Here is a 14,300-nt window from a genome sequence, read left to right on the forward strand (position 1 = left end):
CTTAGAGCTTTACACGAGGATGGCAATGTCAGAAACGCCCAAATCTCAGGCCTCACCCCAGACCTACAGAATGGGAATCTGTGTTTTTAACAAGATCCCTGGGTGGATTCTATGCACATTCGTTTCAGAAGCAATGCCTTAGAGGCCTCTTTTCATTTATTCTACAAATACCTACAAATATTCTACAAATACCAAATACCTAAATAAATTCATTTATTCTTCAAAGAGCCTACTATAATCCGGGACCTGTACAAAGCCTTCAAGGAGACAGGCTTCGGACTTCACAGTCAGCCGGAGTTGGGTGGGAGGGAAGTCATAAACTAGCCGTAACAGCCAAGTTTTACAGCCGGTAGTTGGGGCCAGGTGCTCCTCTAAGTGCTTAACACAGATAAGCTCATTTGATCATCACAAAAACACTGTGGGCACACACAGTCAGTCACATCCCCATTTTCAAGCCGAAGAAATAGAGGTACTGAGAGGCGAAGTAATGGGTCCAGGGGGGACACGAACAGCAAAATGCAGAGCCGAGAGTCAAACCCAAGCAGTCTGGCTTCAGCGTCTTTGAAAAGGAGGAACAGCTTATCTGCACACAAGGGGTCGGCAAGGATAGTCCCGGGGAGATGTCTGAGGTTTGAAGGACGGGTGGGCATCAGGGAGACGGGGGAGGAACGACAGAGATGGGGAGATCACTTCAGCATGAAGAAAAAGGCCATGCAAAGGCCCAGAGTGGAGAGCAAGCAAGCACACTGATTGCCAGGAAGAAATCAATCAGTCTGGCGGGAGCACAGGACGTAGCGTGAGACTGCAGATGAGGCCAAGAGGTAAGCAGAGTGACTCACGCAGGGCCTCGTGAACCCTGGAAGTATGTTGTGTATCCTAAGCACAACTAGGGAACAGCCCGGGGCTCCACCCAGCCAGTGACATCATCAGATCGACACCAATTCCTGTGGCTGCAGTGAAGGGTGGCCCCACAGTGGGGCCCACGAAGGAGGGGAAGAGGGAAATGCAGAAACCAACAAGGAGGCCAGTGCAGGGACTTAAGTGAGAAATGCTCCAGCTGGCTTAAAATGGCTTAAAGTCTCTCCGTTGCTCTTGGTTCAACATGAATACAATTGTTTTGCGATCCATCCTCCTGATTACCCCTCCTTGAGTTGTATTCCCACTAAGCAATATGTCCCTTAAATGTCAGCACTGAACCCAGGACTTGGTAAGAGGCCCCAAATGTCTCCTGAGAAGTGCAGCTCTATTCATCTCCTTGAGTGCATCACTGGAGACTCTCCAGCCCTCCAGATGTGGGTTCAGATTCTGAGTATGGCTTGGTGACTGACCATTGCTGGGTTCAGGGTGCCCAATTACAAAATGGGGATAATCCCACCACCCACAGCCCAAAGATGTCCTAACGGTCAAGAGCAAAAGCCATGGGCCTACCAGGAGGCCAGGCACCAAAGGGCAAGCTCTTTAACCAAGATTTGTTTTTCACAATCATGAAAATTTAGTGAAGACAAGGAATCGCAAAACTATAGGCAGCAGAGAGAGAAAAGAGATCCAACAACACGGGTCAAAGAGAAGGCACCCTTAGGGGATAAGTAAGGCCAATCCACTGTTCCAGGGAGAAGACAGGTCAACTATAAAAAATCTTTTCAAAAGTGCCAGACTCAGGTAATGTGGAAAGAGAATGATAAAACAGCATCCATGTTAAAGTCAATTGTCGACTTAAAGGTCACCAAGAGAAACACTAGTAGCAACAGGCAAACTGAAAATCTTCTCAGAAAAAACATGAATTCCTTCCCAATCAGTTTTTAACTAAGGACCAACATTATACCAGCACTGGGCCAGGAGTGCAGGGTAAGGTCTGGTCCCTCCAGGTGCCCCAAAAATCTAGCTATGGAGACAAAACAGAAAACAGTTGTGTAAACACCATATTCTGGGTTGGTAAGCAGGCAGGTAGTTCATTCCTCTAGTATGTGGACATTCACTCTCGTGTTAGTACATCTCAGAAGGACTTATCTTGCTCAAGTAGAAGAGGAAATGCAACAAGAAATCTGCAATTTAGTGAAGGAATACTTGAAGACCAGCCCTCTTCTAAAAGCAGTTTACAGTAGGGATTAGGAGGTTTTCTGAAATCAGACTGTCTGGGTTCAAAGCCTGGCTCTGCCATTTCTACCTACCGCAATCCTGTACCAAATATTCAACATTTTGTGCTTCAGATCCCTTATCTATAGAAGGAGGTTAACTATGGCTGTCTTACAGTTATTAAGAGGGTTAAACAGATTAATGAATACAAAGGTAAATACACGAATTAAATAGATTAGTGAATATACATATGCACTATGTAAGATATTTACTATTATTTACAGAAAACAGAACATACAAGGTAAGGGTCAAAAAATAAGAGGGGTGCTTGGGTGGCTCGTGGGTTAAAGCCTCTGTCTTCGGCTCAGGTCATGATCCCAGGTCCTCTCTCTGCCTGCCTCTCTGCCTACTTGTGATCTCTGACTATCAAATAAATAAATAAAATTTTTTTTAAATAATAATAATAATAAATAATACCTTTTAAATCTATGGCCCAAACAGATCTACCTAGTTTAAAAGATAGTGTATGTGGAAACCCACTCTGTGTCCCAATCCCTATTTTTTTTAAGTTTTAATTTATTTATTTGACAGAGAGAGACAGCGAGAGAGGGAACATAAGCAGGGGAAGTGGAAGAGAGAGAAGCAGGCTTCCTGCTGAGCAGGGAGCCTGATGCAGGGGATCCCAGGACTCTGTGATCATGACCTGAGCCGAAGGCAAATGCTTTGTGACTGAGCCACCCAGGCGCCCCCAAACTCAATTTTGACAAAGTATTGTTCCTGGACCCCAGGAGATTAAATCTAATTTCCATATCCATCCAAAAAAGAGAAAAAAAGAAAGAAATTTATCTTAAGCTCAAGTGATTCACCACATATCTTCATCAATGTTCTGAAGACAGGATTCTAAAAGCCTCTGCCTAAAGAAAAAAATCTTCAATCAGCCACTGTGTTCTCCTTTCAGAAGAACCATAGAACAGTAAGACAGTATGACCCCATGACACTCGGTCACCATCCCAAAGGAGGAAGCCCTGAGAGCAATACTGAGACACAATGAGATGACAAGGTCCAGGTACCCATTGCCCTGGAAGTATTTCAGGCACTGAAGTTGAAACCTGTTCTCCATTAGCAAATGAATTATCATGGGTAAATAAATACAGGGCAGGGGTCTGAGGCCTAATTTCCCTGGGTGGCTCTGATCTTCACAAAGGAAGCTATCCAGGGCATCAAAGGAAGCAGAAGCTCTCTTGCCTCCAAGTGTAGGATGCCTGGAGCTTTCAGAGATGCATCTCAAAGCTTCAAGCAAGTAGGCAGAAATCCAGTGAGGGCCACATGCGGCAATGTGTGGGACCCCAGAGTAATCAAGCAGCAGGCATGAACCCAGTGAATGTGCGACCCACGGTGAGCATTCTATGTTGCCTGGGGAATGGATTTAAATTACAGTGTTGTTCCCTTTAAATGGGAGTCTGTTGGTGCAAGACTGAGATAAGCTGGTAAGTCTGAAATGATGATTATAAAAAAACCTACTAATCTTTTTATTAAATTTGAATTGATTTTGCGAACACAAAGTTAAAAGAGGCTTTCTCCAAAGCAGCCGCACGCACGCACAACCACACATAAAACCTTTAATGTGCTTCAAAGTGTTTCCTTAACAAGCACCTAAAACAGATTTTTCTGCCTTATTTAACAAGACAGGCAGAAACTAAGTCCTTTACCCCCACTGTGAGAGGCCTGTCATGGATTGGAATCAAAAGAACAAACAAATTTTAAGTTAGGCCCTCCCCTTTGCATGCGGGTATTTAAAACTAAGATACGGGTTCATCCCTTCAATGCTTTGACAAAAGGAAAAATAAAATAAAATAAAAGACTGTTGCCTAGCAACAATTAAGACCATCACCCAAAGGAGGGTGATTTGAAAGAAAGCTAAACCATTGAGTTTGTTTGGTCACCTTAGGCCAGAGACTTTTGCCACCCAAGACCTGGCTATGTCCCCATCTGGCCTCAGAGTAAGGCCTAGCTGTTTCCATACGTTTGTCTTATCTTGACCAAGAAGATCTGCAATCCTGAAGAAATAAAAACCTACATCTGGGGGCACCTGGCTCAGTGGGCTAAAGCCTCTGCCTTCGGCTCAGGTCATGATCTCAGGGTCCTGGGATCAAGCCCCGCATGGGGCTCTCTGCTCAGCAGGGAGCCTGTTTCCCTTCCTCTCTCTCTGCCTGCCTCTCTGCCTACTTGAGATCTCTGTCAAATATATAAATAAAATCTTAAAAAAAAAAACCAAAAACCTACATCTGGACAGCACGAGACTCCTGAACATTAATGTTCTCTTGTGAAATGTTAACTGGCCTGTTTCTAGCACTGGTCACAAAGCTTCAAGCTGGAAGGGGTCTAGGAAGTTACTTTGCCTACATTTTACTTAACAGGTAGGGAAAACTATGATACCCTAAGGTATCGTAGCAGTTGGCAGGTGACACTGGGCTGGACATTGGCTCTCAGGTCAGGTGTTGCTCCTCACTCCAGCCTTAGCAGTTCTCCCACATGGGCTAAGAACCACTGCCTACTTCAACCTCAACACAAGCAAGCCAATGATCGGGTAAGTAAGCTGTAGGTACTCAAATACTTCTTATCCCCCCAACCATGAAAAATACCACTCTTATTTAAGACTCCTTTAGAAGCTGCTGGGGTATGCAAGAGCTTGCCTGGGATGTGAAACCTCTTTTTCGCAACCAAGACACCTAATAATGGTGGGCCAAGACACCCCTAATAGGTGGGCCGATGTAGTGCAAGAACTCTGGGACAGAGGAAAATTGCAGTAGAAGTGACAAGGATACAAGAGCTTTAGGTCCAAATTTGTCATAGCCAAGCAACATATGCTGCTTCTTCCCAGTATCACCCTGAGACTGTGACTCCGGGCTGGCATTGTTCTAAGCAAGACACCTGCTGAGCAATCAGGAGTTGTCAACTTGGAGATACCCAGAGACATGGTTATACTGGTTATACACGGTTATACTGGTCCAGACCTTCACGCCCACTACAAAGAGGACTCAAGTTGTAGGTAACACGCTGCGTAGCTCACAGACCGTCTTGGGGGTAGTTGAAAGGATCCAGGGCTTTCGCCTTCCCGTTTGGCTTTCTTCCGCATTTACATGGTCCTAAATCCAAGTTAAGAGCTTCAGCAGACAGCAGAAGAAAAGCAGTTAACTTGGCCCACTTTCATTTAGAGACTGGAGGTGATAGGGGTCCCAGCCTGAAGAGACCCTTGTGCTCAATGGAAAAGGGGCCAGAGGGCACAGAAGAGTAAGAGCACTGCTCCCTGGCCTCCCTCTAACACTCACAGGTCATAAGACACTGGGCCACATGCTCAACCAATATCAGCCAAAAGGCACCAGGCATCCTGGGCTGAGGAGGTGCTGCCAAGCTCAATGAGAGAACGAACACACATGAGAAGTATCACCATGTACTGCGCCCCAGCAAATGACAGACCAGAGGGGCAATTTTTTACACTTTGTAGAAAGACATTTCATGTGCTTTGCCTCTGCTTGCATATAAACAGCTGCAGTGTGAACAACAACTGACTCTAGACAACTTCCTCAAAGATGTCAACTGTGCATTGGCAGTGACCTGAGAATGCGCCTTTCCTCCTGGGACTCTAAACAGCTGGCACACAGGAGGTGTCTGATAATGTTTGTGGAATGAATGATAATCCTTGTAAGTGACAGTCAACAGACTATGGGGAAGTCGCTCGATTTCTAAGAGCACCCTTTTCCTCAACTGCATCATGGGAACATCCTTAGCTCACCTCATGGGCAGTTATATGGATTATGAGATAATCCGTGGGAAGTGCTCAGCACAAAGCAGATGATCTATTCGTGTTGGCTCCTATTCTCCATAATGTGGCTCTGTTTCTCCATAAAACCCCAAGACTCCTGAAAGCAAGGGGGACTGTGTAACTCATCTTGTCCCCTCTCCTCAGCAAGGCCAACAGCTGGGACATAGTAGGGCTTCAATGTCCCCTGAGCTTAACACCCATTTTCATGACACTTTAGCTGAGTGGGTTATTTTCCTTGAAAGCAACTTGATTGGGGGAAGAAAGAAACATGGGACAAGGAAAATACCTAGAACATCCACACTCTCAGCCTGATCTCTGACCTCTGCCCCAATTCATATAAACCACAGAATGATTTCAGAATGCCTCCTTTGTCCTCACCTTTCCCTGCCCAAACTTCTCCCTGTGTTAAGCGAGTTTCCTTGCAAACAACTTTTCTTCTGAAACTAAGGGGTTCCTGCAAAGTTAAAAACTTCTTACTCTTCACTCACATTGATATGGTAGCATCTAAGATAAAAAAAAAAAAACAAAAAAAACAAAAAACAACCAAACAGAAAACCTGGGGCCAAGATTGGCCTCTTGAACTGAATGGAGAAGATGAAGTTTTGAGGGTAAGAACTTGACCGTTGCCCCAGTCTGAAAAAGCAGATTACACAACAAATGGCATGTTCAACACTAATGCCGATCTTAATTCCCAAAAGCCCCAGGCCTTGTTTCTCCTCCAACACTCCTAGAAGTAGCATTTAAAACAGCAAAGTTTCTGGGATCAAAACAAGACTGGTAGTTAATTTCCTTCTTTTCTCTATAGAAGATGCTGTTATATTTAGTAGGGGGAAGGGACGGGTGGGGATGGAAGGGGAAAACATCCTCTAAAGAAGGAATTCCGTAACCACAAAGTTTCTATTGCCGGTTTCAATCGGTCTGTCTTCCTTTTTCTTTCAAGATTATGAGCAAAGCCAGCACAAATCAGGGAGAAGAGAGATTGTGACTTACCTGCCATGGACACTGATGCTTCCAAATGGTACCACATTAGCTAAAGGACTAAAGGCGACTGAGCTAGACTACGTCGCTGCTCTTATCGTCACCTAGAGCCCAGGGGCCACTGTCCAAAATTCATGAGGACAATGAAGGAGACTTGGCTTAAGTGAACCAGACGTTCACCCAATCTCTCCTTCCTATAGATGAAGTCCGGGACAGAAGATACATTCAAGGGAATCACCAAAAAAACCCCAATTCACTTGGCAATGGACTTTTACCCATCAGAAAAAAGCAAGTGTGTTCAAGATTTTTACTCTTTTGCAGCTACTGGGGAAAATAACAGCTACCAGTCACTGACCAGGTCTTGTGTACCAACTACATACTCTATTTGGCTCTTTAGCCATATTATCTTCGATTCTATTACCTTTACAAATAAGGTATTTACAAGGAAGGAATTGTCCCCCCCCCCCCCATTTTATGGGTGAGGAAGCAAGCTCAGAAAAATTAATCTATCAAAGCCACTTAGCCTGTACATGGGAACGCCAGGACTCAAATCTAGGCCTTTGGGTCTCTATGCACACCCCTACCCACAAAAGCATTAAACACAAAAATGAAAAACAATACTCTCATATCACTAAAGGATTCGTGTACAGAATTCCCTTCTGCCACCCTTTATGAGTACGAGCCTCTGTGCTAAGTACTGGCAATGAAAAGACAGGACTAAGGCTTACTGAGTCCTGAACCAAAGGCCAGGCTCCCTCAGTACTGAATTTGAAACACACATTTCATCTTCCCAGGAACCTTATGAGGTAGCGACTAACATCATTTCCCATTTTACAGATGAGAAAACCAAGCTTCACAGAGGTTAAGCAATTTGTCCAAGGTCACACAGCTAAGAACTTGGATTTGAACCCAGAAAGCCCAGTCCCAGGGCCTATGCTATTAACCACGAGAGTGGCAGTTTTCAAGAGGAGCTCACAAAATGAAAAACACCAAGTCAGAAGCCACAGGGAGCATTACATAAATAGGCCTTTGGTTTCCATTTACTTAAGATCAGGTTATGATGGTTCTCAATATAGGAAATAAGTTGGCAAGGAAACAATGGAAGCAACAACAAACCCAAATGACTAAATGTAGCTCTGCTGATTGCTCAGATAAAGACTCCATCATCCTAGCCGGCCGCTTGCCAGAATCTCACTTTTCCATATGTGTTTGTTAAACTCCAGGGTGTAATGGCACGGCAAGGAAATGGACTAGAAATGCCTCCAAATTGTCCAACTGCCCTATGCACAATTTCTAAACATCAAAATTACTTCAACTTCAAAATCACTTATATTTGGAAAGGCAATAATCTCTTTCAAAAGAGAAATCGGTTTCTTCACGTTAGAAAAAAAAAATTTTTTTTTCTTTTTTTCAAGGAATGCTACATTAGAACTGAAGGGCTGCTTAGGAAAGTGTTTAAATCCTTGCTGCCCCGATTCCAAGGGAGAGATCTTTGTGGCCCTCTGCCTGGGCCCCTCACTTGCCAGCCGAGAGCCTCAGGTGCAGCACAAGGAACCCAGGCAGTCCTGACCTACATTTGCAAAGCCTGCAGCAGAGTTTGTTTGGAACCAGATTTTTCCACAAGTGCAAAGCACCTCACAACCTAGAAATCTTTATTTATGAGGACAAGCAGTCAACATAGATCAGGACACAATCATGTGACCACCTGTAGAACCAGGCCGGGCCATAAACAAAGTTTGGTTCTTTCCAATCAGCCTCTATCAGACTGTCACTTTTATCTGAAAACAGTCCCTTCAGTCGGTCAACAGGTATCTATCGAAGCACCAGACACTTTGACCCTAGTACGAGTAAAACATGTACGTCTACTCTGACTTGCCCTGGCTACGGTCCCATTTATTTCAACATTCTAAACGCAAATTCAAATAGCCACTAGTTCACTTTGTACAGGGCATGAACACCTTTCCCAGGTTCCTTTCTCAACTAGCGGGCCTATGCGCAGGATGGGGTGAGTGCTCACACTGGACCCAAGCAATGAGTACCTTCCACTTGGCCCCAGTTGCAAAACCCACACCCCACCCAGCTCACCCCTAAGTAATAAAGCCAGGAGCAAACAGGCCAGGCTCTATTAGCAGGGGTGCTTGATCTTGGCTATACAGGCGAATCACCTGGGAAGCTTTTAGAATAAGAATAAGAAAAAAGGAAACCATCAATCCTAAATTAAATGACCATCCTCAAGGGTGGAACTTCAACATCAGTATTTTTCCAAGTCCCCAAGGTGATTTTAGCCAAAGTCAAGACCTACCACTCCTACTCCATCCATCACCAGCTGTGTGACCTCAGGCAAGACACTTAACCACAGACTTTGAGGACCTCAATCCCCTCCCAAGGTGGTCATAGAAACCCATGTGCTAAAATGTATGCAGAACGCTTAGCACAGCACCTGGCACAGAGTCTACTGATCTTGGCCCTGTTAGAAGATAAACTGAGGCATATTTTATTATTCAGCAGAGAGAATTAATTCTGTAAGTCACTGCCTAGATTAAAGTTATTAGATCAAATCTTTTATTTCTGCTGCATTTGGGATTCTGTTTTGGAAAAAGCCATGAAGGAAGGATTGGAAAGAAAAGGCTTCAGGGGCCACAGCTGCTCAGGATCCTGTCACACAGGGCTTATGGCAACAATTCTCTTTTTCGAAGGTCCCCCTCACCACCTCCCAGGTGAAAATATTCTCTTGATAGTCTCATGCCAACTGGATGCAGTCCAACACCAAACATCTTCTAAATGGCTTCTCTCCATCTGAATGTCTGCCTTCTATTTTATTCTAATTCCTTTAGCTTTTATCAAAAAAGTCAAACGGTTTCCACATCAATTAACAATAAGAACTTATCACTCAAATGATGTAACCGAAAAATGGCAAGGTGTGAGTCCTCTGGGACTGAGGCCATGAGTCAAATTCTAACTCAATGGGTTCTCAGCCCCAACTCAATATTTAAAAAAAAAAAATTACTTGGGAAGCTTAAAAAAAATGCCAGTGCCCAGGTCCCAACCTCGAGAGATTCATTTGATTGGTCTGGAGTGGGGCCCTGAATATCTGTTTAATTTTTAATCTTCCCTCAGATAATTCTACTATGCAGCTGGAGTTGAGAACTACAAACCACAAAAGCTAAGAAGAAAAACAAAACATTTATCCTCTTAACCTCTCAACTATATTTTAAGCACCTTCTGGAATAAACTAAGCTACCTTCAGAGGAAGATACCAAATATAAGAGGCCTAGAAAGAAAACCAGTAGTGGGAAGCTACTGGTAGGAAGTGTGTCCTGCCTAGGTCTTTTAACAAAAACTAAGTGCAATAACAGACATCTTCTCCTTCCAGGTGGAAGCATCTAAGAATACCAGAGCCCCCAAAGGCACAGTGAGACTGGATGCAGTAACACGTTCCTTGTGATGAGATCCATAAATCCTGTTTGTTTAGGGACAAAGGTGCACAAATGTAAGGGTTTAGGCTGAATTTTCACTGATCAACACGTATGTAATATCCAAATGAAGGCTCTAATGAAAGCCCATTCCAATCTTGATGCTGAGCTTATTTACACATTTTCAAAAGGTCACAAAGCTTGGACTTGAAATCATACTGTAAAAAAATGTAAATAAATAAGCCTACAATTGCTTATCAAATACACACGTGTGTGAGCACGTGTGCACGCGCATACACACACACATACACAGCAATACACTTGATGAATTTCCAAATGAGGGAGGTACCCACTCCAAGAAGGACATCAACTTACCTCTGAATTTCTTGGGTGGATTGTTAAGGTCCCCAGCTTCTGGCTGAACCACACAACGATCGTCAACCAGACTGTGAAGACAAGGAAAAATGCTCTATCAAGCCAAGTCTAAGAAAACAAAACCTAAGCATGATGCAAAAATTGAATATCCAGTGCTGTTCCTATACAAAACTTGGATGGCCACGTTCCCCTGCCAGGAGGCTGTTTACACTAGAGGCTTCCCATACAGGGAACTACACCTAATCCAAAAGCCCAGGTTCTGCTCCTGCAATGCACACATTAACCTACTGTTTTCTGTGGCTCTTTTCCCTTAACCACATCCATGATGGATTTGAGCAAAACATGCAAAAATGCTGAAGTCAGGAGGCGTAGCAAGGGGTGAGGGCATTCAGCTTACGGTAGCTGAAGGGTCCATTCGTGCCAGGCAGAGTGCCGGGCCCTGTGAGGTGAGGATGAATATGAACTAGGCCCTGCCCCGAGGGAGCTCAAGGCTAGTTCGAGAGCCACAAAAGCAAACTAAAAAAGAGAGTATAACCTAGGGGCTATAAGAGAAAGAAGAACAAAATACAGCCGGGAACCAACAGTGCCTGAGGCCATCTGAGAAGCCGCTGGCAAGAGAGAGTCATATGGAACTACTGGAAATCGACATGGAGGTAGGGAAAGTGCAAAAAGTTATAAATAAATGACCAGCCCCAATTTATATACAGACCCACTATTTAGAAGTTCAGACTGACCAAAGTGACGTGTACAATTCTTTTAGGACAGATTTAAAATAATGTATTTTTTTGAACAGATGAGGAAATTGAGGCTGAGAAGTTTAAATGACTTATCCAAGTTCCTAAAACTGGTATTGGTCATTTGCCAAGTGACCACAGAACTTGCTGCCAGCTCATACACTTCAGTTTTCCAGGGTTTCCTCCATTAGTCTGTGTTGCTCTTTATTCCAAAGGCAAGGCACCATTAAATAGTTTGCCTTTACTCTTATCACAACTTTCTCCAAAATTCTGTTTCACCTCCTAAAAGTCTGGCCTGTCTTCTCAGACTGATTCAGAGCCCCCATCTTCTCCATGAAGGCGCTCCCTCTGAGCCGGCATTCCCTGCCTCTCCTCCTGTCTCCCTCACCTCATTGGAGAAGCACAAATGGTGCAGTAAGCTAAGAGCTTCCCAGGGGCACAGAGCTGCCTGCTCCGTGGCCCAAAAGATGCCCACCGCTCGTACATTTTCCTGCCCAGGTGAGGTGCTCAGTTATATGTTTGTGTTTGGTGTGAATCAAAGTGGCCAGAGTAACCCACCAGCACCTTGCGGCCTTTGGGTATAAGACGCAAGATCTCTCTCCCTCAAGAAGGGGAAGAATGTGGTCAATGGCTCAAGTTTTTATGCAAAAAGTCAAGAACAGAATGTGCATACAGAAAACTCCCACTTGAAGCCCTTGTGAATGTAAATATAGTAATGCCACCAGAGCTATCATAGTATGTGAAGTGGGGGAGTGCCTTGGAATCCAATACAGTGCTGAATTAAGTACTTAGCAAGTTCTCTAGGTCGAGGGGTAAGAGAAAGGGCCCCAGCCTAGCCCAAAAGACAAATGACTGTAGATGGTATGTTGCCGCCTCTGAGCAGCTTGACGACGATTACGTCATTTCATCCCTCCTGGTCTCGGCTCCTGTATCTGTAAAATTATAGAGTTAGTCTCAAGGAGTCTCACGTAAGGTGATGTTCCTCAGACTTCCTGATACCAGGTCCCCCTCATCCCCAGGCCTCTCAAAGCTGTGTTCAGGATAGGGTCTAAGAGCTTTGATTTTTAACATGTTTCCCCAGTGATTCAGAAGCATGCCTCTGATACACATGTGCATGCACACGGGCTCTCCAAGTCCGGCTCAAGCTCTGAAGCTCAGGGAGTCAATAAAGCTACTGGGGAGGTAACAGCCATCTATATAAATGGAATGTGGCTAGGGAGCTAGATGCCAAGTTCCACAAAAACAGGGTGGTCACTCGCTGTCATTCACAATGGGTGCTCCAGAAATGTCAAAAATATTAAAAGGAAAAAGAAGCTAAACTTCAGTTTCCAAGTCCATTTTGAACCAAGGGAATATTCCTCGGAGTATTCGAGCCCAAAATTCAAAACTGACCATCTGCACATTAAGGAGAAAGTGGGGGCAGGGGTGGGGACCCTATCAATAATTTGTTTTAAAAAATAACAATAATAATTTGTTATAATACTTGAGGAAAACTCTTATAAAGCAAAGATTTTGCACCTGATAGGGATTCTAAGAATGGATGCTATGGAAGAAGACAAAAAGCAAGGCAGCATGAAAGATTTCAGGGGCTGCCACAAGTGGGCTCAGTGCCGTAAGCACTGCAGGGGCAATGGCACTATGACAAGAAATCAGGGCCCCAGAGAAAAGATGAGGCATAAGGTGGTGTTAAGGTTTCACAAGGCAGCCAGGTAAGAGCTGTGGGCACTGAGGAGGCTGGTGAGCCAATTCTGCCAGAGATGGATGGTCAGAAAAGGTGGGGAATGGAAAGTCGACCCTGCCAAGGGCAGCTGTTAGGAGCACTGGTTCTGGAGTCTGGAGTACCCACAGCTGTGGAATCTGGGGCAGGTGACCTCACCTCTCTGAAGCTCAGAGGCTTTGCCTTCATGAAGAGCAATGCATCTGCTATGCAGATGTGTTTGGGAATTCAAGGCATTATGTGCGCACAGTCCTTAACACAGTGTTGTACACATCCACAGGACTCACAGAAGTGGCGCCCTCTGCTATTTATTACCATCGCTTTACCTGCTGAAAAGCAAGAGGATGGAGGATTCCAACAGGAGGTAAAGGAAAAGGAAGGAATCAGCCAAGAAGAAAAAAAGAGACAATCAGAGAGGCACGGACAGCAAAAGGCCTCTTTGCCAAAACCCACGGAAGATAAATTATGAAGAGTGGGTCTTTAGTGTAGACAGGTTTAAAAAAAAAAAAAAAGTAATGACTGAGAAACAGTCACTGGATTTAGGGATCAGAGTCACAGATGACTGCTTTTTATCAGATGACTTTTGAAAACAAAATTTTTATGCAATGAAGTTTAATTAAGCTATACTTCTATATGTGAAATAATGTGCTCCTTGCAGCTGGAGTGACCTGAATGAGAGCCCAAGAATACTCATTCTGCACAAATTCCAGAGACCAAGCATGCTTTAAATAATAGCTTTGATTAAAAGAAAGTCTCTGGCTGCTCTAAGAATTAGGTTCTTAGGGAAGCTGTTGGCTTTCCTCTCCGCAATTCGAGATCAGCTCCTGCCAAATCCAACAATTCCACCTCGGGGCCTAACTCCTCCTTTCTACACAAAGACAATCTAGACCATTCCTATGCCTTCTGGAGTTAACCATCTTGATTCTCCATTCTGCTTTTTTCTGTGTTTGGGGCTATTTCACTTCTCCTTTCCTCTTCTGGACAATGAGAGAAGGAGAAGGGAGAAGATAATCAAATAAAGACATTGGGGAATGTACTTACTCTCTTAAAAGTTGGGTAAAAATTGATGACAGCACAAAAGAACAAAAAATCTGATTTACAGAACTTTGTGTAATATGTAACTTTCAAATGCACGTTGCAATTTAAAATCGGCAAGGTTCTGCTTCAAAGAAGAAAGAGAAGCATCT

General features: G+C 44.2%; 1 protein-coding gene across 10 annotated transcripts in view; it reads right to left on the reverse strand.

The window, feature by feature from the left end:
• ITPR1 (inositol 1,4,5-trisphosphate receptor type 1) overlaps positions 1 to 14,300 on the reverse strand; it is a 327,977-nt gene that overhangs the window by 290,120 nt on the left and 23,557 nt on the right. For all 10 annotated transcript variants that reach the window (XM_082728673.1, XM_082728677.1, XM_082728669.1 and 7 more), the window contains exon 4: positions 10,663 to 10,733. In XM_082728673.1, coding sequence (XP_082584799.1) covers positions 10,663 to 10,733 — 71 coding nt within the window. The remainder of the gene's footprint in view (positions 1 to 10,662; positions 10,734 to 14,300) is intronic.

The sequence above is a fragment of the Mustela nivalis genome (genome assembly GCF_964662115.1).
Source record: "Mustela nivalis genome assembly, chromosome: 1".
Lineage (NCBI taxonomy): Eukaryota > Metazoa > Chordata > Mammalia > Carnivora > Mustelidae > Mustela > Mustela nivalis.